This window comes from Ambystoma mexicanum, chromosome 2q (assembly GCF_040938575.1).
Source record: "Ambystoma mexicanum isolate Mex_15411 chromosome 2q, UKY_AmexF1_1, whole genome shotgun sequence".
Classification (NCBI taxonomy): Eukaryota; Metazoa; Chordata; class Amphibia; order Caudata; family Ambystomatidae; genus Ambystoma; species Ambystoma mexicanum.
Genome location: NC_090924.1, coordinates 231,700,531 through 231,724,403, shown reverse-complemented (window position 1 = coordinate 231,724,403; position 23,873 = coordinate 231,700,531). Strand labels below are relative to the sequence as shown.

The window sequence follows — 23,873 nt, the reverse complement described above, 5'->3', positions numbered from 1 at the left end:
GAGTCTATTTTAAGAACAAAAAAATCACCTCTTTTATGCAACGGTCTCTAAACCTATATCCAAACTTAGGTTGAAGAGTGGTGACTAAGGGCCTGATTTACAAAGCGTTTCTCAAATGGATTGCGCCATTGTAAAACACTTTTGTAAATCAGGGCCCAAGTCGTTGACAGTAGATCGAAGTAGCCCAGTGGTTTAAATCCATCAGTGAGGTAAACATGACTAACACAAGTAGAAACGCATTGGTCAAACGTGTCTCTGCGCATTTCGGAATAGGCTGTTTGGAAAATGTAGACTGGGCCTCATACGCGCTTTCTGTCATTCTCACTGCATTTCTTTTTCTGCATGTGGAGAAGGTACAGGCACTTGGTGTCCCCGGCGGGGCGCACACCTGCCATTTCTCCTTTGCTTTTCCAGAACAGTCTCTGGGCCTGATTCAGTGCTCATGTTATTATAGTGTGGAAAGCCGACATTTTCCCCTTCAGCTTCCAGCACCATCATTCTGAGGTGGGTGGAAATATTGGAGAGGAGATGTGGTGCTTTCCAGCACCAAAGGCTGCTAAGATCACACATTGTGTGGGAAACATGTGCTCCAGTTGTCAGTCTAGAAATACGGATACCTCTAATTTGAGACTGCAAAGGCATTTTGGTGGCCGTGGACCAACCGTCTCATGCACGATACGACAGAATAAAGGTTTTCGAGTTTGCCAATGAAAGGCCATTTTGATGTAACAAGACTCGCCATTTTGTTTTCTAACCATTGCTCATTGCTTTCTGTTCCTATTGCTTCGCAGTATATTTTCCGCTTACACTGCTCGACTGTGGAACATTGTTGTCTGTATGTGAAAAGGACAAGGCCGCAGGGCCGAGAGGATAACAAGAGTTCGCTGAAACACAAACGTAGGCAGCGCCAGGAAGAATGCCCGGCTCCCTCCTTAATGTAGCCTTGAAGCAGAGCTGCAGGGCATTTAATCATTTCACAGCTGCCAGCCAGTCTCGTTATATGGTAGAATATGTTAGAATAATACCGCTAAAGGCTTGAATTATGCTTTTCTAACGGCCCCCCTTTGCTGAGCCCGCTAAGAGCACGTCGGCTCCCAGGACGCGAATAGCACCTGATAGCAAGGTCCGGAATGCAACTCCCCCACGTATGTAGTTCGCTTCCAACAACAGAAGCGCCGTGTTCTATTCAACAAACGAAAGATGCCTACGCACTCACAAATTGCAAATTGTTACTAGAATAGATGTTTGAAGGTGTCATAGTGGTCGGAGATGTCCATCATCACACCAAGTTCAAAGAAACCCAATAAAGAGGGGTGTTAAACATGTCATAGCCGATTATTTGATATGCATTTTGTATATATGTAACTGATGTACGTAATTCACTCTCTTGCGTCCCTCGAGGTCTAGAGATACACGTCGCGGGGCGTGAGACCGAGTTGGCCAACTGAGACTTTTGCTTTGCAATAAAACCCTAGCTTTGGGAATACAACCTTGTGTCTGGCGTTTCTATCGTGTGTGGTGACCCGCCTTGTTTCCATAGATGTCAGGGTCCCCTAGGGGCCCCTTTCAAGATGGCGCCCGAATAGGGACCCTCCCCCACTTGTTCCTTCGCGTAACGTTGTAATTGAGAAAGGCAGAGAACGGCGAGGACGGGACGATCAAGCCGGGATCAAGAGGTGTTCGGGGGGCCCTGTAAAAGTGATGAGAGACTCCTTTGCAGATCTGCACATATCTGATCCCTGATCGACGTGCCTGGCTAGAGAACAAGGAGGCGAGGGTCCCAAAACGAGGCGGAAGCCAAGAAACGCAGACACGACGTCCTTTGGTGCGTCAGTATACAGACGACTTGATTTATCAGGTGAGTCATTCCCCGATTCAAAGTATCCTGATATTGGTTGAGAGTTGACTTTGCAAAATCAAACGCCTTAGGTAAGGTTGATTAACCAGGGGGAAGTTTGAAACATGCCTGGGGTATTGTCCACCTTAGCGGGGTTTTTCCGCTGTGGTAGACAATCTTTGGAAAATGGCCAAATTGTACCACCTGGGAGAACACCGGCGTATGAGATGTATGTGAAGTATGGAGTGGGTGCGATAATATTCTTTGAGACTTGGCATAGGCAAACCAGAAAGCAACAAGACCATCAGTGGCCGATTAATGGTAGTTTTGAGATGGCGAGGATAGATAACTTGGAAAGGGTGTTGATAAGAAAGAAAGCGCGTCCTGCAGCATTTGAAACTATTAAAGATTGGAGAAAGGAAGCAACGCTCCAATTTAAAAGCAGAGCAAAGCATGCGCGCAGGCATAAATCAAAAGGTGAGGTAGCAGAAGAAAAAGAAGAGGAGGAGTGGACTGAGAGTCTAAGAAGGGCAGGCAGGCGTGACCAGTTGAATATAGAAAAGATATACCCACAACGAGAATTACACATGACAGATGAATTGATAGAAAATATATTGACCCATACGAAACAAGGCCCAAGATCAGAAGTAAGACCAGATACGTCAGTAGCTATTGCCCAGACCCCGCCCGTAGCCCAAGCTCCCTCTCCGGTAGCTCAAGCCCTGCCACAGCCACAGACCGCGCACGTAACACTTCCTACTAGCCAACCAGGCCCACAACAGACACTCGCTGTTCCCATTGTCCCATCCGCACCTCCCGCCTTAGACACAGACTCGGTACCGTCTGTTCCTCCCGGGGTTGAAGTTGAAACCACGGGGGCAAGAGGCAGGACTGACCAAAGGGAGTGCACGAGGGTAACCCGCAGCGCAATCAGCAAGGAAAGGAAGGTGGAATTGCAGCAACAGGCAGAGATGTATATAGACGGGAATGATGGGGCGGCAACATTGGCTTCGATATATGACTTTCGTAGAAGCAACGAAAGACAGGTAGTGTTGGAATGCATGGGGGAATATTTGCTGGAGAGATGGAAACAGCTAATTGGAAAATTACCACCGCAGCGATTGTTAGATTTGAATGCATTAGCACGCTGTAGGGAGAGGGATGAAGAATTGAGAGAACATGTGTATAGACTTTTTGAGCTTAAAGATGAATTAGATAATGACTATGCCGAAATGTTTACTGCACCCGGGTACAGGAGTAAAGATATCGGGAGAAATAGAAAGGAAACTGTAGGGCCATATATACAGCAACAACATTCGATGTCATCACTACAAAGGGGCGACAAGTTAAAAGTATGTATGCGAGAAGCGTTTAGATGGATGTCAGATCCTAGTATTCCCACAATGGAGATACATGAGATATTTGATGAATATTCCATGCCTATGAAAAGAAAAGCGCTACAATCGATGGTTGAAAATTTATTAGATAAAGATATAAAAAACAATAAGGCCAGACCGCCTGAAATAATGGCAGTATATAGAAGAGCATTAGAGCGAGGGACAGGAGAAACATCCCTATCATTGGATCTGGGAATATTGTTACATCTAAGAGAAGGGGGAGGACGGTAAGTGGGGCATTTCCTATGAGAGAGGTCCCACCTACCTTTTTACCCAAAGTGGAGGTTCCCGCAGTGGGCAATGTAGCGGCGCAGGTAACACCAGCCTATTACACCGCCCAATATGTACATACAGCAGCACGTATAGTACAGAAGTTAAAAACAATTGTCCCAGAGAAAAGAATCCAATGGGACAAATTGACTGCATGTGTACAAGGCAAAGATGAGTTGGCTACAGATTATTTTAATAGATTTGAAGAAGTATTCACAGACTTCAGCGGGCAGGATGTGGGTTCAGAAGCAGGAAAGAGGTTATTTGTTGACAAATATGTGAGGGGGTTAAAACTTCCAATTCAGGATCTAATAATGACATCAGAGAGTGCATGGCAAGCAAAAACGTTGGGCGAAGTACTGCATATGGCCCAATATTATGAGCGCAGAGTGACTGCAGGAAAAGAAAAAGAAGAGAGGGATAGGGTAAATCTAAAGACACGAGTATTAATGCAGCAAGTAGTAGGACATAATAGAGGGCGAGGGAACGCACAAGGAAGGAGTAGTTTGAATATGCATGGGGGAACAGTGGGGCCGAATCAGTGTGCATATTGTCAAGAGGAAGGACATTGGCGAGCGCAATGCCCGCATCTACAGAATAGAAATGGGTCTGGTCAGAGGAGATAGCATACAGGACACCCAGGAGCAAATGGACCAAATAGGAATAGTATGCAGCAGCATCATAATAACGGTGGTAATCAAAACCAAGTCCAAAACCAAAATGCCCTAAACCAGAGTCAGGGACAGCAAAATCAACAATATGGAAATCAGAGTGGGGGAAATAGAGGGAAGAATGGAAATGTTTTCGATACACAGCCAAACACGTATTACAGTAATAGTAATGATTACACATCGGACGATGTGTTATTTCCCCAATAGGACAGCCCAGGACAGGGGTCGGAACCAGTGTCTATTCCCGTGAATCAGAGAGGACCCTACGTAGAAATGAGAGTCGGGAATGAGGAGCACCGCTTTCTTGTAGATACAGGAGCACAGAAGTGTTCAATAGAGCATCACTTGGTTCCGAATATACCACTGTCAGGGCAAAAGAATATTTCTGTAGGGTTCGCAGGTACACCAGTCATAAACCCAGTGTCCAAACCAGTCCCAGTTACCATAGGACCATTTACCGAACATTGTCCTTTCCTTCTAACAGAAAACTGTGGAGAAAATTTGTTGGGATTAAATTTGTTGAAAAAACTAGGTTCTGTTATACATTGTACGGCAGACGGAGTGTTTCTAACGATATGGCCACACAATGCCCCTGTGTCAGAATTCATGTCCGAAGCGTTACCAGGGGAACTAAGTAAAGTACCAACCTGTATATGGGCAATGCATGACAACGATGTGGGATGTTTAAAGATAGAGCCAGTAAAGATTATTTTAAAAGAAGGTGTTACCCTACCGCGAATACCCCAATACAAAATTTCGGTTGAAGGTGAAAAAGGATTGAAGAGTATTGTTACCGATTTGGTGAAATTAGGGGTAATAGAGGAAATCACAGGCAGTACATGTAACAGCCCGATTCTTCCGGTTTATAAAAAAGGAGGTAATGAGGTACCATACCGTTTCATAATTGATCTACGCGCATTGAATAAGGTAGTAGATCCGCAATTTCCTCTAGTGCCAGACGTCCCTACAATATTGACAATGATACCTGTTTCAGCAGAATATTTTAGTGTAATAGATTTGAAAAATGCATACTTTAGTATTCCAGTGGACAAGGACAGTAGGTATTTGTTCGCGTTCACATTAGGAGGACGATCATTTACATTTACGCGGATTCCGCAAGGTTATACGGAAAGTCCAAGTATTTACAGTAGAGCATTAAAAGAACAGCTTGACATGCTGGAATTACCTGTGGGTTGTGTACTTTTGCAATACATAGACGATTTATTGCTAGCTGCAGACACAGAGGAGATTTGTAAAGAAAGCACTGTATTACTACTGTCACACCTAGCGGCACATGGCCATAAAGCTAGTTTGAAGAAATTTCAGTATAATCGAAAGGAGGTAGCTTATTTGGGTTACCTACTTTCGAAAGGAGGGAGAAGACTAACGCCAGAACACATAGAAAGTATTTCTTGTATGCCTATTCCAAAGACACAAAAAGGAGTCAGAGCCATAATAGGCATGGCTTCATATTGCCGACAATGGATTGGTAATTTTGCGTTAATTGTGAAACCATTAGTGAATTTGACTAGAAAAGATGCGGTTATGCCTTTGCAGTGGGATGAGGAATGTCAGAGAGCATTTGATGGATTGAAAACTGCATTATGCTCGGCTCCAGTTTTGGGTACGCCGAACTATAAGAACATTTTTATACTATTTGTGTGTGAAAGTGAAGGATGTGCATTGGCGGTTTTGACACAGGAACAAGGTGGAAGAAATAGGCCGTGCAGCTATTTTTCTTCTGCGCTGGACCCTGTAGCGCACGCACTACCACGATGTTTGCGATCTGTCGCGGCGGCTGCTGCGTCAGTGAAACAAACGGAAGGGATGGTATTGGGGCACACTTTAATTTTGATGGTGCCACATGCCATAGACGTTCTATTAAATAGGACACAGACGCAACACCTCACCTCTGCTAGATTGACAAAATATGAGATTATCTTGATCCCGCCCCAAATCCAAATTACGAGGTGTAGTGCTTAGAATCCTGCAGAATTAATGCCACTAACCATAAAAGAAATTGGGAAGAATGAATCACCCCCCCACGATTTCTTAATGGTCACTGAGGAAGAAACCAAGGGGAGAGTTGATTTAAGTGATATTCCACAGAAAGAGCCGGATGGAGAGTTATTTTGTGACGGCTCATGTTTTAAATTACCAGATGGCACGACAACTGCCGCATACGGTATCACTACCCTAGAGAGTGTTGTAGAAAGTAAAAGAATCCCCTATAATTCAGCACAAGCCGCAGAAATAATAGCAGTAACCAGAGCCTGCGAGATTTCTGAAAATTTGAATGTGAATATATATACTGATAGTCAGTACGCGTTTGGAGTGGTTCATAACTTTGGTCGACTCTGGGCTGAGAGAGGGTTTCTGACATCACATGGTGCCAGAATTCAACATGGCCCTTTGATTGTACGATTGCTGTCTGCACTCACGTTTCCAAAGCGCCTAGCAATAGTGAAATGCGAGGCACATAAAAAAGTAACATGCAAAATAGGAGAGGGAAATGCGTTTGCAGACAGGATTGTGAAACAAACTGCCACTGATTTGAATACCAAGATGATGACGGTTCAGACAGAGGAAGTACCCTGTATGATAGAAGATGGAGTTGCGACTGTCAAAGAAATGCAGGCCGAGGCTACGGCCGATGAAATACAGGGATGGGCAGAGGGATCTGCTGAGTTGGATTTTGAGGGTTGTTGGGTGGACAAGGGAACTAGAAACTGGATGTTGCCAAATTCATATGTCACTGCAATGGTCACAATGGCCCACAGCCCTACGCACATCTGTGCCAAGAAAATGATACAGCACCTTTCTACAGTATGGCAGAATGTAAACATAAAAAAGAATGCAGAGAGGTTGGTGCAGAATTGTATCACGTGTTTACAACACAATGTAGGAAAGGGAACAGTGACACCAACAGGCAGTTTTGGCCCGCCCTCCATGCCGTTTGAGGCAGTTCATTTTGATTTCATAGAGATGGAGAGGTGCCAAAACTTAAAATACGTCTTGGTGGTAATCTGTGCATTCAGTAAGTGGGTGGAGGCATATCCTTTAAAAGATTGAACAGCAATGACTACGGCAAAAGTAATGTTGAAGGAGTATTTTTCCAGATTTGGCTTGCCCCATGTCCTATGGTCCGATAATGGACCACATTTTGTGGTTGCAGTGGTGTTACAGATATGTGCAGGTCTTCAGATCGATAAGAGATTCCATAGTTCAAGGCATCCGAGTTCTGCCGGTCTTGTGGAGAGGCACAACGGGATTCTTAAATCAAAGATTAGCAAGATTTGTGCGGGAAGCAAGTTGAGTTGGGTGGATGCATTACGAATAGCACTACTATGCATGCGTACGTCTGTACAGGCTAAAACTGGGCTCTCCCCGTACGAGATCGTGATGGGGATGCCGGCAAATGTTTGGTGCGCACCTCAGCCAAAACGACTTAGTGAGATAGAACATCCTGTGCTTAGTACTTATTGTGGCCTTTTAATGCAGAAATTACGTTTGATTCATCAGCAGGTGCAGGAGGCATTACCCGTACGGTATACTAGTCCGGGGCACGCGCTGGAGCCAGGAAACTGGATGCTGCTAAAAAACTTTGAAAGAAAGTCATCAGTAGCACCCAAGTGGCGCAGGCCCCATCAAGTACTTTTGGCGACGCAGACGGCAATACGGGTGGATGGAAGGAAGTCGTGGATCCATGCCACCCATGCCAAAAAGATTCCAACTGCACTGAAATTCGTGCCTGACACTGCTGACCGGAAAGAGACAGCGGTCCCAGAAACGAAAGAAACTGTTGCCAGTGAGCAGCCACCTGATCTGCCAAAACGTGAAGTGAAACTGGAAACAAAGCCTGAGACGATTGCCAAAAAGGGGGAAGGGCAAAGAGTGCCCCAACGTTGCCCAGCAGAATCGACATCACTGCTGACCGACGTGAAATCTGCCTTGCAGATACCAGCAAAACCAAATCGTGTACCCCTTTGGCGCCTACCAGCACTTGCCAGCACGCCAAAACACGGATTCGCATCATTGGCGCGGCGCACACCAGCACCTGCAGTGGCACCACAGGCTGACTTCAAGCCTGAATCTGAAAGTGCACCGGCACTGTTCACGGATCATACGATACCAGGAGCAAGGCGATACAACCTGTGGCCTCGGAAGACAAAGTGATCCGCAGTCTTTTTTTTTGGTGTTTATGTCAACTTCTGGTTCAGCTCATGGACGGAGAAGGAACCAGGGGTGTAGAGGAGAGAAGCGTGAGAATTGTGCAAGTCGGACAATTCAAGACTTGCGGCTCCTCGGTGCGATCATAAAAAGTACATGTGTCCTGAACCAGAACGGACAAGCTGGGCGCACATGGTACTATGGCAAGTGAGATAATTGATTAACAGTACATGTGTCCGGAACCAGAGCGGACAAGCTGGGCGCACATAATACTGAGGCGATAACTGATCAAAGGTCCTCTGAGCAGTATAAGAAGGGACAAGTGATCTTGCCTAAAAACAAATAATCGAATCCAGGCTAAAAAAGGACAGGCAAAACTGAATTGTGAGAATTCCATTGAACCTATCAGAGCAAGCGCGACAAAGAGAAATATCCACAATGAACTGTGATAAGGAAGAAGAAGGACGACTAGAAACATGCCGGGACCGGTTCCAGCCTCCTCCTGCACTACAACCGCTAAGAATGAGTCAGTTATAAAGACTATAAGTTTAAGAAAAACGCATGGTAAAACAAATTGTATTGACACTAACGATAATAATGTGCTTTATGAGCGTGGTAGCACCAATATCGACAGCCCTAATATTATGGTGGGTAGAAACAATACACCCATTAGAAATGTTTTTACCAATAATTAATATATCCACTACTGAAAGCCTGGTTCAGGTGATCACTTATACCCTACCCCCAATGGAAGAAAAACACAGGACATTTTTAGAAATAACACCTTACTTCTGATAAAGAACATGACACATGCAATCCTAAAGAAAACAAACTGCTGTGTATGTGCCCATTTACCACAGCATGCCGGGAAAGGAATAGGGTGGTATGTGCAGCCATTACCATTAAGTTCTGCATGTAGTGCATCTTTAGGTGCAATGTTCTATGGGAAGTGGAATAAGAGTAATACGGGTCAATTAGACAGAACCAACATGAATGAGTTTGAGGAGATAATAATGAAGCCTGTGGGTTGTTCCATTTTCCATAAAGCACAATTAGTAGCCCCAGAGCCCACGAGGAAAAGTACACGGAAGATAACACGACAAAATAGACGAGATAGATTGTCCCCGCCAGAAAAAACATCTGTAATGACGTTTCGTGTAAGAACAGAAGGGAACAAAGATGCAATTCCCCCATCTTACACGGTGAATTATAGCCCAAGAACTGCCCCTTTTTGTCTAAAAAAGAAAGGCTCTTTTTCAATCAGAACATATACTGGTTGTATGAATACAGTGGTACTAAAATGGGAAATAGAACCAGTATACGTAGGTGATCCAGTTTATTTTATATGTGGAGAGAAAGCATACCCTTGGTTGCCCAGAAACTGGGGAGGTACATGTTACCTAGGGCTACTGTTCCCAGGAGTATTCCTCTTAGAAACAGCAGCCATGGCCAGATTATCCAGAACTAGAGTCAAGAGGACTGACAAAGGTGTTTTAATAGCAACTGATGTAGCAAAATCATTAATTCCATTTTTAGGACAGATAGTGAACTCCTATAATATAAGGCAACTGTCCAAAATCCTAAAGAATACAATAAACACAACAACAGATATATTATTTAACATGACATTGGAAGAAAGAGGAATCAGGTTAATGACGCTGCAAAATAGAATGGCTCTCGATGTAATCCTAGTTGATCGTGGGGGAATTTGCAAAATAGTGGGATCAGCATGTTGCGTTAATGTCGATGACTATTCCCCCACGATCTTTGAAGCAATAAAGAAAATGCACGTTCTAAGCTCTGAACTACTTTCGAAAGAAGGGAGCTGGAGAATAGGATCTTGGTTTTGGGGAATACTACGATCTTGGGGATGGAAGTTAATCTCAATATTAGTAGTGGTGTTCGGAATATTCCTAACGTGCTGTTGTTGTATACATTGTTTACCCATAGTTTGTGCAGAGGTAACGGAGGGATGTACGGAAGGATGCATGCATATGATAACAAAGAAAAAACAACCTCATGATCGAACTAGCCCAGACCCAAATGAGATGAGAGTAGTGAAAGAGTTGATGGCAATAGATATTGATGAAGACAATGATGTCCACGATAGCATGCGAGATTCAGACATAAGTACTTCTGATTCATCATCACTAGAGGAGGTTTCAATAAATAGATGAGACGTTTGGCATATGGCCAAAGGAGGGTTTGTCAGTCTAGAAATACGGATACCTCTAATTTGAGACCGCAAACGCATTTTGGTGGCCGTGGGCCAACCGTCTCATGCACGATACGACAGAATATAGGTTTTCGAGTTTGCCAATGAACGGCCATTTTGATGTAACAAGAATCGCCATTTTGTTTTCTAACCATTGCTCATTGCTTTCTGTTCCTATTGCTTCGCAGTATATTTTCTGCTTACACTGCTCGACTGTGGAACATTGTTGTCTGTATGTGAAAAGGACAAGGCCGCAGGGCCGAGAGGATAACAAGAGTTTGCTGAAACACAAACATAGGCAGCGCCAGGAAGAATGCCCGGCTCCCTCCTCAATGTAGCCTTGAAGCAGAGCTGCAGGGCATTTAATCATTTCACAGCTGCCAGCCAGTCTCGTTATATGGTAGAATATGTTAGAATAATACTGCTAAAGGCTTGAATTATGCTTTTCTAACCGCCCCCCTTTGCTGAGCCCGCTAAGAGCATGTCGGCTCCCAGGACGCGAATAGCACCTGATAGATAGCAAGGTCCGGAATGCAACTCCCCCCGTATGCAGTTCGCTTCCAAGAACAGAAGCGCCATGTTCTATTCAATAACCGAAAGATGCCTACGCACTCACAAATTGCAAATTGTTACTAGAATAGATGTTTGAAGGTGTCATAGTGGTCGGAGATGTCCATCATCACACCAAGTTCAAAGAAACCCAATAAAGAGGGGTGTTAAACATGTCATAGCTGATTGTTTGATATGCATTTTGTATATGTGTAACTGATGTACGTAATTCACTCTCTTGCGTCCCTCGAGGTCTAGAGATACACGTCGCGGGGCGTGAGACCGAGTTGGCCAACTGAGACTTTTGCTTTGCAATAAAACCCTAGCTTTGGGAATACAACCTCGTGTCTGGCGTCTCTATCGTGTGTGGTGACCCGCCTTGTTTCCATAGACGTCAGGGTCCACTAGGGGCCCCTTTCACAGTGGCATTGCGAGCATTTCCCAAAAGACCGACACTTTTCTAATTTAAGAAAGTTTTCATAAACGTTTATTAAACTAGAAAAGTGGTACTGCAGTTTGAGAAATGCCATGTTTAAAATGAGAAACAGTGGGCCTCATTACGAGTTTGGCGGTAGCCGTGCCATTACCGCCAAACTCTCTACCGGCACCGGCTCCCGTGAATGGGCCATTACCGGCCCATTACGAGTTGAATTGGCCGTAATTGGCCATTCGCGGGTGCCGGTATGGCCGGGCTCCCGATCCCCATTCTGCCCCATAGGGCAGAATGGTGGTGGGGAGAATAGTTGCACTGGCACCATTTATAACGGTGCCAGTGCAATCACGAGTTCTGCTCACGGATGCCGCTTTGCACGCCTGGTCTGACCAGGCGTGCAGAGCGTCACCCGCGAGCAGAACTCGGAATGTGGCGTTATGGTAACAACAGCACCGGTAGCACTACCGGCGCTATTGATGCCTTACCGCCACATTCATAATGAGGCCCAGTGTGCTGTGTTGTTTAACGGCACCTCCTAGGGTACAGTTAATAAACACCACTTTTGGCTGATGTAGGAAGGGTGTTCTGGCCTCTGAATATAGTCCTTACCAGCCTCTTACATGTGACGTGGTTGGCAAGGCTGTTTCCATGCCGTAAATCACGGCTTTGCAGGAGTTGCGTACTTCGTTTATTGCTGCCACTCCCTTATTACTTCAGAATACATGTCTTCAACTCAGACACACACTTTTCCATGACAACATGCACCTCTGAATCAGGCCCTCTGTTTGTACATGTGGAAAGTGGTCAACCCACAGTTCATGTATCTGCATTGGGAACAGGCAGTCTCAGCCAAGCCTTTGGGTTACCGTAGAGGCACAACTTTGCACAGGCTTTAGAATAACTCCTTTTAAGAGTATTGAACACTTTATAGAATTCGACCATTGGTCTTTTGAGCAAGCGTTTTGCCATACAATACCATCCGGTTCTGTTTTCCATGTAAGAAGTGGGCTCCACTCGCTCCAGGAGCCTTTGTATTCGGAAGTGGCCCTCGGCTTGGCCCGAACCCTGGACACATATTCTGTGTCGGTCTGGAATGCAGACAGAAGCAGGATCACATGTTTTCTATCCATTCTGGTACCCACACTCCTTTGACTCTGTGAAAACACAATGAAGGAGGAAAAGGGTAAATTGTGGCAATGGCATCTGGTTGTTGAAATCTGCAAGATCATTTAGAAGAAAACAAACTGCAAGCTTTCAGTCCCAGTCCCACCTCCCCATCTCTCTTTCTTTCTCGCTCTCTCTATCTCATTCGCCTTCTCTTGCTCTCCTCCTTCACCCCTCTCTCTATATGCAGACTCTATGCATACTTTCTGCTACTGATTTCCACGACACTTCCCTCTGAAACGGATGTGATTACATCAAATATCTGCGAAAAACCTTACAAAGATGCATTTATATAATACACGAAGAACATTGGTTTATAACCCCATTTCTATCCCCAAGTACCTGTGTCAAACGAGAGCATCGAAATCATCCTACAAAAGTCCATAGCGTCTCTAGAGGAGGCAAACAAAATGGAAGCCGTTTCCGTGGGTCACGCCTAACAGGGTGCCTCCTTTCATAATTCTGTAATATATGTATTAAAACAAACATCGCTAAAGGCCTACAGGTCAACAGTTAACAAATGAGGTAGTCACAACAGTAAGACTACTGGCCTGCACATGGCCAACTTCTATGTGGTTGGACCAGACACGCCCACCCAGGTGTTCTTATCCCTCCTGACTCCCAGTTTTCTCCATGCCAACCCTTTTCTTGTGCGTCTTGTCTGTGTTTTAGTTGCAGAAAATGGTCCATGGGTGGCATAAGTGTGTAGTTGGACTCTTATTTCATATGTTGCATGTGCTACCTTACATGCCTTGATTGTGGTAACTTGGCTGGTAATGTTGGCCTTCTTTCCGAATCCACATTTTATGAAAACCAGAAAAGATGACGCTGCTTGGTTAATGCTCGGTTTTGATCCTTTCACTAAAGTCTCTGAGGGAGCAATGATCTTATAGCAAGCCCTGTGGTGTTGTATTTGGGTACCGTTAGTGATCTTGAGTTTATCGATCATCGCTTTCATTTTGGCCGTACAGTGAGTCAATGTCCTTGTTGAAACACCCATATCCAATCTGACTTCTGAACTATGCTGAGTTTTCTTTTTGATTAACATTCAACGTACGGTTTGAACAGCGGGAGGGATTTGGTAACGTTTAGTCAGTTTCACCAGAATTTTGGTGCAGTGATTCTGATCTGGAGGAATTATTCTCTACATTTTGGCTCCACGGCAAAGCTACAGGCAAGTGCATTACCCTAGTCCTACAATAACAATGCCTAGAATAATTGCTGATATTTGGTGGCGGGGGAGGGGTTCACGATAGCACACTCACTGTTGATACTTTGGAGCTCAAAAGTAATTCTTTCAGAACCAGGACACCAGGTGAGTCGTCCCACAGAATATGTGCCAGATGAATCCATTTTTTTGCGAGATTGGGAAAGCCTATATTTTTGCCAAATTGAGGTAGACAAATTTACGCGGTCTTCCATGTGTGGAAGGTCTGAACACATCCCACAATCTGCTGGCAAGTGCCACTGTTTTTACTCATAATGCAGTGCATGTCCGCCACAGTCATCTGGAACTGGAGACAATATTTTCTTGTCAAAGCTATAAACAGACTGGTAATGTTAGAAAATAGTGGCGATGACACTGATGCGGCATATCGTTTTGATAAGACTCATATGTTGTTCATAACTGTTAATGTTTTGCCTTCTGCCTATTTTCCAGTAAAAGAAAAACTTTCATAACAATTTAATTTTGAAAACTTTTGCCAGCATTTCTTTTCTGCTAGGTACGTCATCCATTTTGTGAGCGGCTGGCGATCCCTTAAAGAGGAAAGTGGCATCTGAGGAGGAGAGGACGAGCAATCTGTGTATCCGCTAGAGCTGCTTTGAGGCAAAGTAAAGGATGCATTTTCTTTCGCATTATGCTAAAATGGTCTGGCTGGACTTACTTCGAGAGGAGATCCGATTTCCAGAAGGGAATTTATAAACCATCAGAAATATGAGTGAAGTGTTTCCATTGATAGTGCAATCAACTACAAATTGTTCAAATGGGAAGATCGAGAGAGTGATGAAGTTTTTCTGCTGGGTGGTTTCTTTAAAAAAACTGAAATATCCCATCTATAACTCTTAGAGAGGCTGTTGCGTCAAAGAGCTTCAAAATAATTAATCAGCATTTCATTAAAGGTATAGGCAAAAACTCTTCCGGCCAAACAAGATCCAATTTCTTGTGATTAAGTCTTCTGTCTGGCTCGGTGGATGATCGGGAAAGTGACCTTGGGGACTGGGTACCTCTCCCGCTGTCTGAGCTGCTTGGCAGTAAACAGTTATTGTGGCACCATTAGGACTCTTTCATGAGTGCCGCGGATACTGGAGAATCCCTCCTACCAACCAGGTCCACAGGACTTCATTCAGAGCCCCCAAAACAACTCCAACCCAGTCCACCAATATTTGAGTCTTGCAGGCAAGCACAGGGCTGCACGTCCAATTGTGTCCCTTGTGGAACTGGGTGTTACCAAAGGTAGAAAACCTCTGAGCTCACACATGATCATGTCCCCAAAAGTGACTACCACGGATCATGGGACACAGAGTCCGCAGACCCACGAACATTGGAAGGATGAGCAAAATCTCAATAAGTATGTTCACTATCAATCTCATAAAAAGGGAGTGCGCATATAGTAATTTTATATCCATCAGCTAGATCTCGCAGTTCCACGTTGTTTTATTTGTCACATAGCACCAACCAGCAGTTAAGGACAAGCAGCCCACAACCTTGTTGGCATGTGCCCGCTCTCTCAAAGTTTCCTTGATTATGGCATTGCTATTTTCCTGAATTGCTATTTTCCTGAATTGACCTTGGATCAAGCCCAAGAAGGTCCATGTTCAGCAGATGCAATGTTGACCTGATATGAGCGAGCTACCCAGCTCATCAAGTCCATAAGGGCCTCTCGATAACTTCCCAACTCTTGGTTAGACCATAGCTTCAGCCATTGTAGTAGTGGTTTCAGAGCAATTGCTTCACTTATAGCAGTCAAACCTAATCTTGAAATGCACAAGCAGGTTAGGTGCATTATGAGTAGTTTTAAAGAAAATATTTTCTGTGGTGTTTAGGCTAGAGAGTCTCCCATGTCCCCATAATTCAGCACCTTATGCTGCGGCCCCCAAAGCCTGGGATCTGAAAAATTTCAAAGCAGGATTAAACATATTATTCCCAAACGTTTTAGTGAAATTCAGAATAGCTGCGCATCTTCTTGACAAGTTACATTAGCCTTGTTGATATATTTTCTCCATTTACCATTGTTAGACAATCTAAATCACGGATAATTAAAAGCCGTGACTCCTTCAGTTGGGATGCCTCCTATTGGATCCTTAAGCTGGTATATGTCCTCATCCTTGCAGCCCATACATTGAGTATTATTTGGGTTGAATTCAAACCCTTCTCATCGCAGAACTTAATCTGCCCTACTGGTCTTGCGAGACCACTGGGTGTTAGGGAAATGAGTAGTGCATCATCGGCAAACATAATTCAGAACAAGCCCACAACACAGGGCTGTTGAGAAGTTGCGCAACCTCCCAGATAGTTTGAGGATGAAGACTTGGAGGACTTAACTGAGGAAGGATCCTTGCACCCAGAGGCAACTAGAGAAAAACTCATGTGAAGAGTCAGCCAGTTGGGTTTGGAAATCTAGAGAACTCGTAGTATTGGAGCTGGAAAGGTGATGTAACTTCACCGCTGATCTACAAACTACAACTCTGATGTCAGAGCCTGGAGGCCTGGCAACCACCACTGGCACGAAAGGGACTCAGGAGAAGCACAACTGGACATTTGCTGTTAAAACGCGTTCTCCTTTCCGAGCGTGTAGCTTCAGGCAACTATTTTAATTGACCACTGGACATGATCCGAAATAAAGTGCTAAACAAAATAAAGTGTTGTGGCATCCTTCTATGTTTCCGCTGTCCATTACATCAAAGGCTCTATGATGTCAAATGTATTTGGAGTTGTAGCATTCTCGATGCTCAAACTCCCAGTGTTGAGACTACCACTAAAGTCATACATTGCAATATTAAATATAACATTATCCGGCAGTGGTGCTCAGGATCCGGCAGTGGTGCTCAGGATCTGTTTGAGTGGACACCAACATATTCTCTTAATTTATAAGGCCATGTGATTTGCAGTGTATGCATTAATGGTGATCATCGGCATATCAGAAAACCAATCAGGTAGGAGTAGTGAATCTATATAATGAATCATACAACCAGTACACGAGTGGAGACTCAAGAGTGCGACCGCTTCCTCTGACATAAACTTGCTTCTGCATAAAAATGCTATGCAAAATCTTTTATTATGGTTTGGAATATCACAAGGCCCTTTAAATCATATCCCAAAAATATTGAGTAGGGGGTTCAGAAGATAAACAGCTGGAGCTGTCAGGCCTAATTTTCTATCTCCATTTCCTGGCTCTCTTGTTAATATTGATGTGAATAAAACCTCATTTGGGAATCAGTATGTTTATATGTCCCTGCCTTTCACATCAAACACATACTGAAAGATTTTGTAATGTAGTACATGTTTTAACTAATAACTGTGCTTGGGTCCTAGTGGTATTAACAAAGCAGTACAAATTTGACTAAAAATATGTTTTGAAATGAGAAATAGAAGGATGTTGAAAAAATGGGACAGATTGTTTTTTGATGGCAGGAGTACTCGCTGCCAAGCTCCCAGTAACTCCCAGTAATCACTGCCAAACTCTGGAACACCTTGCCATCATCTCTAAGAACTGACACATCTCTATGGTCTTTCCGTAAAAGTCTTAAAACTCTGTTGTTCGAACAAGATGCCTGTTAGTCTTGCAAACAAATATGGCCTGTTTATCTGTGCAATGTATGTAAATTGTTTAAATAGTGCAAACCGTACCAATAATGCATGATTTTGTTTGATACTGTATATTGTATGATAAGAATGTAAGAAAGATGGTAACCTTCACTTCCCACTGTACCCTGCCTTTGTAACCATTCATTGATTAAGCTGAAATTCATGCCTATAACCAATCTCGTAAGATTAAGAGCCTAGATACCTCTGGGTTTTGTGCGCTATATAAATGTTCAAATAAATAAATAAACAACTAAAGGAGTTCCCCTTTAAGGCGGAACTGGTCTGGTGAGCACCAGCTTGAGCTCATGCGTTCGCACCATGCCTTCCTTCTTACCTGCCAAGGGTCGTCTTTCTTCTTATAGCTCAGCTCATACTCCAGTTCATCGCACACCATGAAATATTGCTGGCATTCATAGAGGGTATTCCATGAGAAGTTGTACCCGTCTGACGTGGCCACGCTCAGGTTCACAGGAGGATATGGCATAACTGTGGGGAGAAAAGAGTTAATTTATTCTCTGCTGCTGCTTAGTTCCCCCACTTATTTCGTAGTGTTACTCCATGCAAAGGATACAACTGTTAGAAAGATCTTGTTTCGCACAGGTGATCAGAATGGGGTTCTAGTGGCAAAGATCTGCTACTGTTCCTATGTAATCCGTGACTGCAATGCAAGAGTTGCATTTGACAGTAAACTTTCACTGTCGCTCTTCAAGGTTTATTGTATATTATATTTTCGACGCATTCTTTCTTTTTCCCACGTGACAAAGAATTAGACATGAAAAGACTTCCTACAAATAGCAAAGAATTCTGAATGAGAAATGCTTCCAATCTGACAGACGGTCATCGCTCTGCTTATTGCACATAGCTTTGTGTTGGCTCCATGACGATTGGGTCCAGCACACAAAACAAGCAATCTAAAGGGCCAGTCAGCAGGTGGCTATTATTAGGTGAGCTGTTAGTCTCTGCTGGCTGATTAAATACTTTTAACATTTTAAAATTGGCACCGAGGCACGAAGCCTGCAGCTTACACTTTAACCTTTGTACCAACAAGCATGGCATCATCAATAATGTTAATAGACACATTCAAATCCCAATTACCCGACACCGTTAACAATATCCAATGTTGAGGCCCAGCCGCGTACGCCGCGTACATGATACACAGGACACCTTGTGGATTGCGTCCCTCTCCTTTATTCTCCTTCTTACAACTACCCTGTGCTCGCCATCACCCCTCCCCTTCCTCCCTCCTCCCACCCTCCCTCACGTGGCTTAGTTCCTCCCTCTTGAAGGGCTCCTGTTCCTTTCCTGCTGCAACACCCCCCCCCCTTGCTTGTCAAGGAGGTTCGCAGTCTACATTTGCTCGATGAGGCGTGTAGGTCTCTGTGTGATTCTCTGTGGGCGGTGTGGGGTTCCCTGGTCTCTCCCTCTTGTTATCTGACCGTTGGATCGTCTATCTCTTCCGCTCTAGGTTCCTCTTCTATTGTTGCCCCCTCGGCTTCCTCAGGGTCTTTTTGGTGTAGTTTGCGGAAGAACAAGGCATTGCAGGTTATTTCTTCTCCTTCTCCTACCACGGTGACCATTGGTCCTTTCACTTCGGTCACCAGGAGTGGTTCCAGGGCATATCGCTGGTCGGTTTTCTTTTGTTGCTTTGGCCTGACGAGTACGACTTTGCCGATTGGGAGCTGCTGTTCCTTTGCTCTCCTTTTCCGATCTGTCCACTCCTTTGCCTTCCTTTTCTTTTCAGCCTCTCTTTCTCTGGTCTCTGCATTTTCTTCTGGTGTGTAATCTTCTAGCTGTGGAAGCCAAGTCCTCGGCTTGCAACTTTATCATCAATTCCATGTGTGTCCATCCACTGGTTTCGTGGGGTGTGTTTCAATAGCTTCTTAGCATCTGACTGATGGCTTGAGGCAGAGACATTTGGTCCACGGTTGCTTTCTGGCGTGTCCTTTTAATGGTGGCCATAAACCGTTCCACCATGCCGTTGGCTTGCAGCCACAATGGAATGATTCTTTGGTGGCAAAAGCCTGGGTGAGTAGCAAACCTGTGGAAGTCTTGGCCCTGAAAAGGCAGACCGTTGTTGGTTTTCACAGTGTTGGGGAACCCCACTTGCTAAATAGTTTGTGAATCACTTCCACTACGTGGTAAAATGCAGTGGACGGCACATGCTTTATGAGTGGGAAGCGTGAGTATTCGTTCATTATCACCATGAGGTGTCCCCTTCCTCAATAGGGCCATAGAAAACCACTCTTTGCCACTCTTTGCCACAGTCCCTCTGGTAGCGGTACTGTCTGGAGTGGACATGGGGCGCTGTTTGCTGCTGTCTTTTGGCAAGCTATGCAGTGCAATAACGTGTCCTCTACGATGGTGTCTATGTATGGGAACATACTTGGTTCCTCAGTATCTTTTTTGTGGTCGCAACCCCCCGGTGGCTCTCGTGTGCTATGACCACTAGCTCTTTCTTCAGGCTCTTGGGAGCCACTAGACGGTTGCCCCGCAGTAGTGTCCCTTGGTTGGTCGTGGCGAGCTCGTTTTGGACTTTCGCCAGCCTTTGGAGATCTCTTTTGTCCACCTCCCCGTTCACAAATGGTTCCCTGTAAAGGTGCCGGCATTTGTTGGTGTTTGTGAGGCTTATCGCTGCTTGGATCGTGGGGTCCGCTCTGCCCCTTTCTGTGAACAATCCATTCGTGATGGCAGGAGGGAGGGCATTAAGCGATAAGTATGCTATGTAGGCTTCAGCCTCTTTACCCATTTCTTCATCTGCGTTTCCTTTTGGGTGTCGGGACAGGTAGTTGGCTGGATTGGCGTCCCTTTCCGGTTTGTGGACAATACAGTAGTCATACTCTTACAGCCTGATGCGCCACCGTTTTATGCACAGGGGCATTTTGGTTTTGGGGTTGCCAAACAGGGAGAGCAAGGCCTGATTCTCTCTGACGAGGACAAATTTGCGGCCGATGATGAAGTGATGGAATTTCTCACACGCCAGACGGTTGCCAGGTTCTCTCTCTCGGCATGGGAGTAGGCTTGTTCGATTGTCGACAACGCCCGGCTGGCATATGCCACCATCTGAGTTGTGGCGCAGCTGTTTGGGTCAATTTGTGCAAGTATGGCTCCCAGGCCCACCGGGCTGGCATCAACAGTAAGTTCTGTTTCCCACTCCAGGTTAAAGTATGGTAGCCAGCGGTTGTTGGCCAGTTCCTCTATGATGGTACGGAACGCCTCTTGGAAGTGCCCATTCCACTCGAAAGGGGCATCTTTTTTGAGAGGTTTTCTGAGGGCATTTGTGAGGGTGGCATAATGCGGCAGGTAGCTGGTGCAGTATCCTGCCATTACGAGGAATGAGCGCAGTTCAGCAACATCGTCATGATGGCGCTTACCTTATCAGGGTCGGCTATGATTCCGTGATCAGAAAATATGCGACCAAAGAAACGCAGGCTTTGTTTGTTGATGGCAGATTTGGGTCCATTGAGGGTGAGGCCTGCTCTCTGAAGGATGTTGCACACTGCTTTCAGCACTGCATCATGTTGTTCCTGTGTGAACCCAAATACTAGGATATTGTCGATATAGTTTAGCACGTTCGGAATGGGGAGATCAGTCTTTGAATAGGTTCCTGAAATATCTCTGCTGCTGACGATATCCCAAAGTTGAGCCACTTGCAGCGGAACAGTCCCTCGTGTGTCCTAAATGTGGTGATTGGTCTTGATGCTGGGTCAATGACCAACTGGCGATACCCCTGGTTGAGGTCCAGTTTGGAGAACCGGGTGGCCTGGTTGAGTCGCACCAGCATATCTTCGATGTTGGGCCCTGGGTGTCTCTCCTTCTGGCGGCCGTCAGCTTTGGACACCACTGTAACGCTGACCTGGGACTCCGCGGGAGCGTAAGGCCTTCTCTGCTAGAGGATCTGTTATCTCGGCTCTTATTCTGCGAAAACAACAATAATAACAATGGAACTACTGTAATTTCTATTGGAGGCAAAAGAAAAAACTGTATTGCAGTGTGCCTTTGATAAATCCTTCCCTCCTCACCTGTGCTTATGTTTTGTGGAGCTCTCCTCACTGTACTCTACAGGGGCATGTTGGTTTGAAACTTTTAACTTGAGAGGCTGCGGTGTTCGAAAGATTCTTGTCAGGATAATGTCCTTGCCTCTTTTTAGAGTCATCTTGGGTAGTTTCTTTGGTGATAAAATATATATAGTTCTTCAGATTCTGGGCAGTCCCTACGTTGGAGAGATCTCTCTTTCTAAGTTTTCCCCTTTTATTTTGTAGGTTCCTGGTTCACAGAAAAGTTCAAATGCTGCGGTGTGGCTGCGACTGTACTCAGTTTGAGGAAACGTTTGATAAATGTGAGTTTGTCTTAACTGAGTAATTTCAGCCTTCAGAGACGAGCGTGGTGACAACTAAGCAAATAATAACTTGCTGGGACTTCAGGTAAGCAACATATGTAAAACTTCTTCTTTCTTATTCACAAAGTTCATTCATTAACGAAATTAGCTTTTGTTTTGCAGGTTTTCAAAAACTGTAGATGAAGTACCTTCAGGCGTTGCTGATACTGCTGAGGAAAGCTTTGGAATGAAAGCGCTGCGACCGCGAACGAAGACTTCTGTGAGGAAGATGCTGCGGCTGCGACGGAACTTCTGACAGAAGATGCAGAGACTACGAAAATAACAGCTGACTGAAGAAACACTTTGGAAATACTTTGGTTCGGTAAGTCTTTTCAGTAATCTATGGAATTCTGTGGATTTTTTGTGGAAACTAATATCTCTTAACTTATTTTTTCCTTTGAAAGGTTCTGTCTGGTAGCGTTACCCGCTGTCAGCTTAGAAGACGCGAAGCGAGCGCTCCAGCGGACGCAGGGCTTAAGTAGCTCCTTCTGCAATAGGTGTAGTAGGGGCGGTGAGTTTACAATGGACTTGGCGGCAGCCATGTTGAGTGTAGGAAAAACCAATGTATTTGTATTTGTTTATTTGTAACGCGCAAACCATCAGGCCCAGAGGCATCAGGGCGCAATTTGTACAAAGTTACAGAAATGCATATATACAGACATAAAAATTACATTAACAGAAATATTAACAGAGTTTCTATGTGAGCATATGGGTGCAATGCTATGAATGAGACAAATGCTTGTTGTGCCAGGCTTGAAGCCACTGTTGACCCACTGACTGATATGAAGTTTCTTGCTTCCCTGGTATTTCTGAATGGGAACGTTGCTCCTTTGCTGGGATCATGACAACAACTTCCAGAGGGGGACCCATGGTGTGAGGCCACTCACTCACTCGATGATGTCGTTGTCGAGAAGGAGTTGCAGCTCATGTGTCAATTGGGCCTGTAGGTGGAATCCTATCCTGCGGAGGTGCTTTGGCACCAATCGGACCGATGGGTCAACGTGGACTGTTATGACTGTATCTTTTAACTTTCCTACTCCTTCGAAGAGTTTTGGGAATGTAGATTTCAGTCCCTCTATGTCGAGTTCACGTTGGGACAGTGCCCTTATGATTTGAGCCCCTGGAGGCAGGCCTTGTATGGTTTCTGATGGATCATACTGTATCTCAATCAGGGCTAGGGCCTTGGCAGTCCGGTAGCTGAGGAGGCATCTCCCGGTCATTGGGCTATGTATGGCATGGATGATAGTAGATATCCGTCGTCCTCATTGTATTAGGTCACAGTGGAAGGGGCCTTTTGATTGGAGTGGAAGGTTCGCTCCTCATTGGAATATGCGTACCCTTGATGGGTGTAGGGAGTACATAGTTGCTATGGCGTTATAGGCTCCTTCGTTCATGACATTAACTTTCGCCCCTGTGTCTATAATAAATTGGTTGTTCCGTCCACCTATCTGTACTGTGACCTTTGGTGCTGTGCTCTGTTCCGCTGTGTCATATACAAGTCGCACGCATTCCTTGATGTATCTGTCATATTCATATGTCAGGTGCTCTTCTTCATCAATCGGTGGGTTCTCGTAGGGGTCATGGGTGTTGTACTCTCGTCCAAGCTCTTGCTCCTGTGCATAGCCCGGTTGCATGACAAGCAGATAGTCAAATGTCTCGGCGTATCTACCTGGTGGGTCAATGTTCAGGTTCTCCACTGCTCTTATGAACCCTTGATGTGCGGAGTATGTTGCAGTATTTCTGCTTGGAAGGGTTCTCCTGGTGTCTCTGTCTTGGTATGGCCTGGGAGTGAGTCCTCTTGGTGGGCCATATCTCCTGTTTGGTGCAGCCACTATGCGGCTAGCATCAGTGCTTTCTCCTGGCACATTGCTTGGGTTCTCCATGGCTACTGCTTACATATATCCTTTCAAATAGCCTTGCAAGGTCCGCTGTTCCTTGTAGAGGGAGGGTTTCTTCAGTAGGTGTTTACGAAACTGTGAGGCTAT

General features: G+C 45.0%; 1 protein-coding gene across 2 annotated transcripts in view; it reads right to left on the bottom strand.

Annotated features, from left to right (window-relative positions):
- Nucleotides 1–23,873, bottom strand: part of IL21R (interleukin 21 receptor) — a 325,610-nt gene that overhangs the window by 114,914 nt on the left and 186,823 nt on the right. For both annotated transcript variants that reach the window (XM_069647188.1, XM_069647189.1), the window contains exons 5-6: nt 17,848–17,999; nt 12,519–12,696 (exon numbers count right to left, since the gene is read on the bottom strand). In XM_069647188.1, the coding sequence (XP_069503289.1) occupies nt 12,519–12,696; nt 17,848–17,999 (330 nt within the window). The remainder of the gene's footprint in view (nt 1–12,518; nt 12,697–17,847; nt 18,000–23,873) is intronic.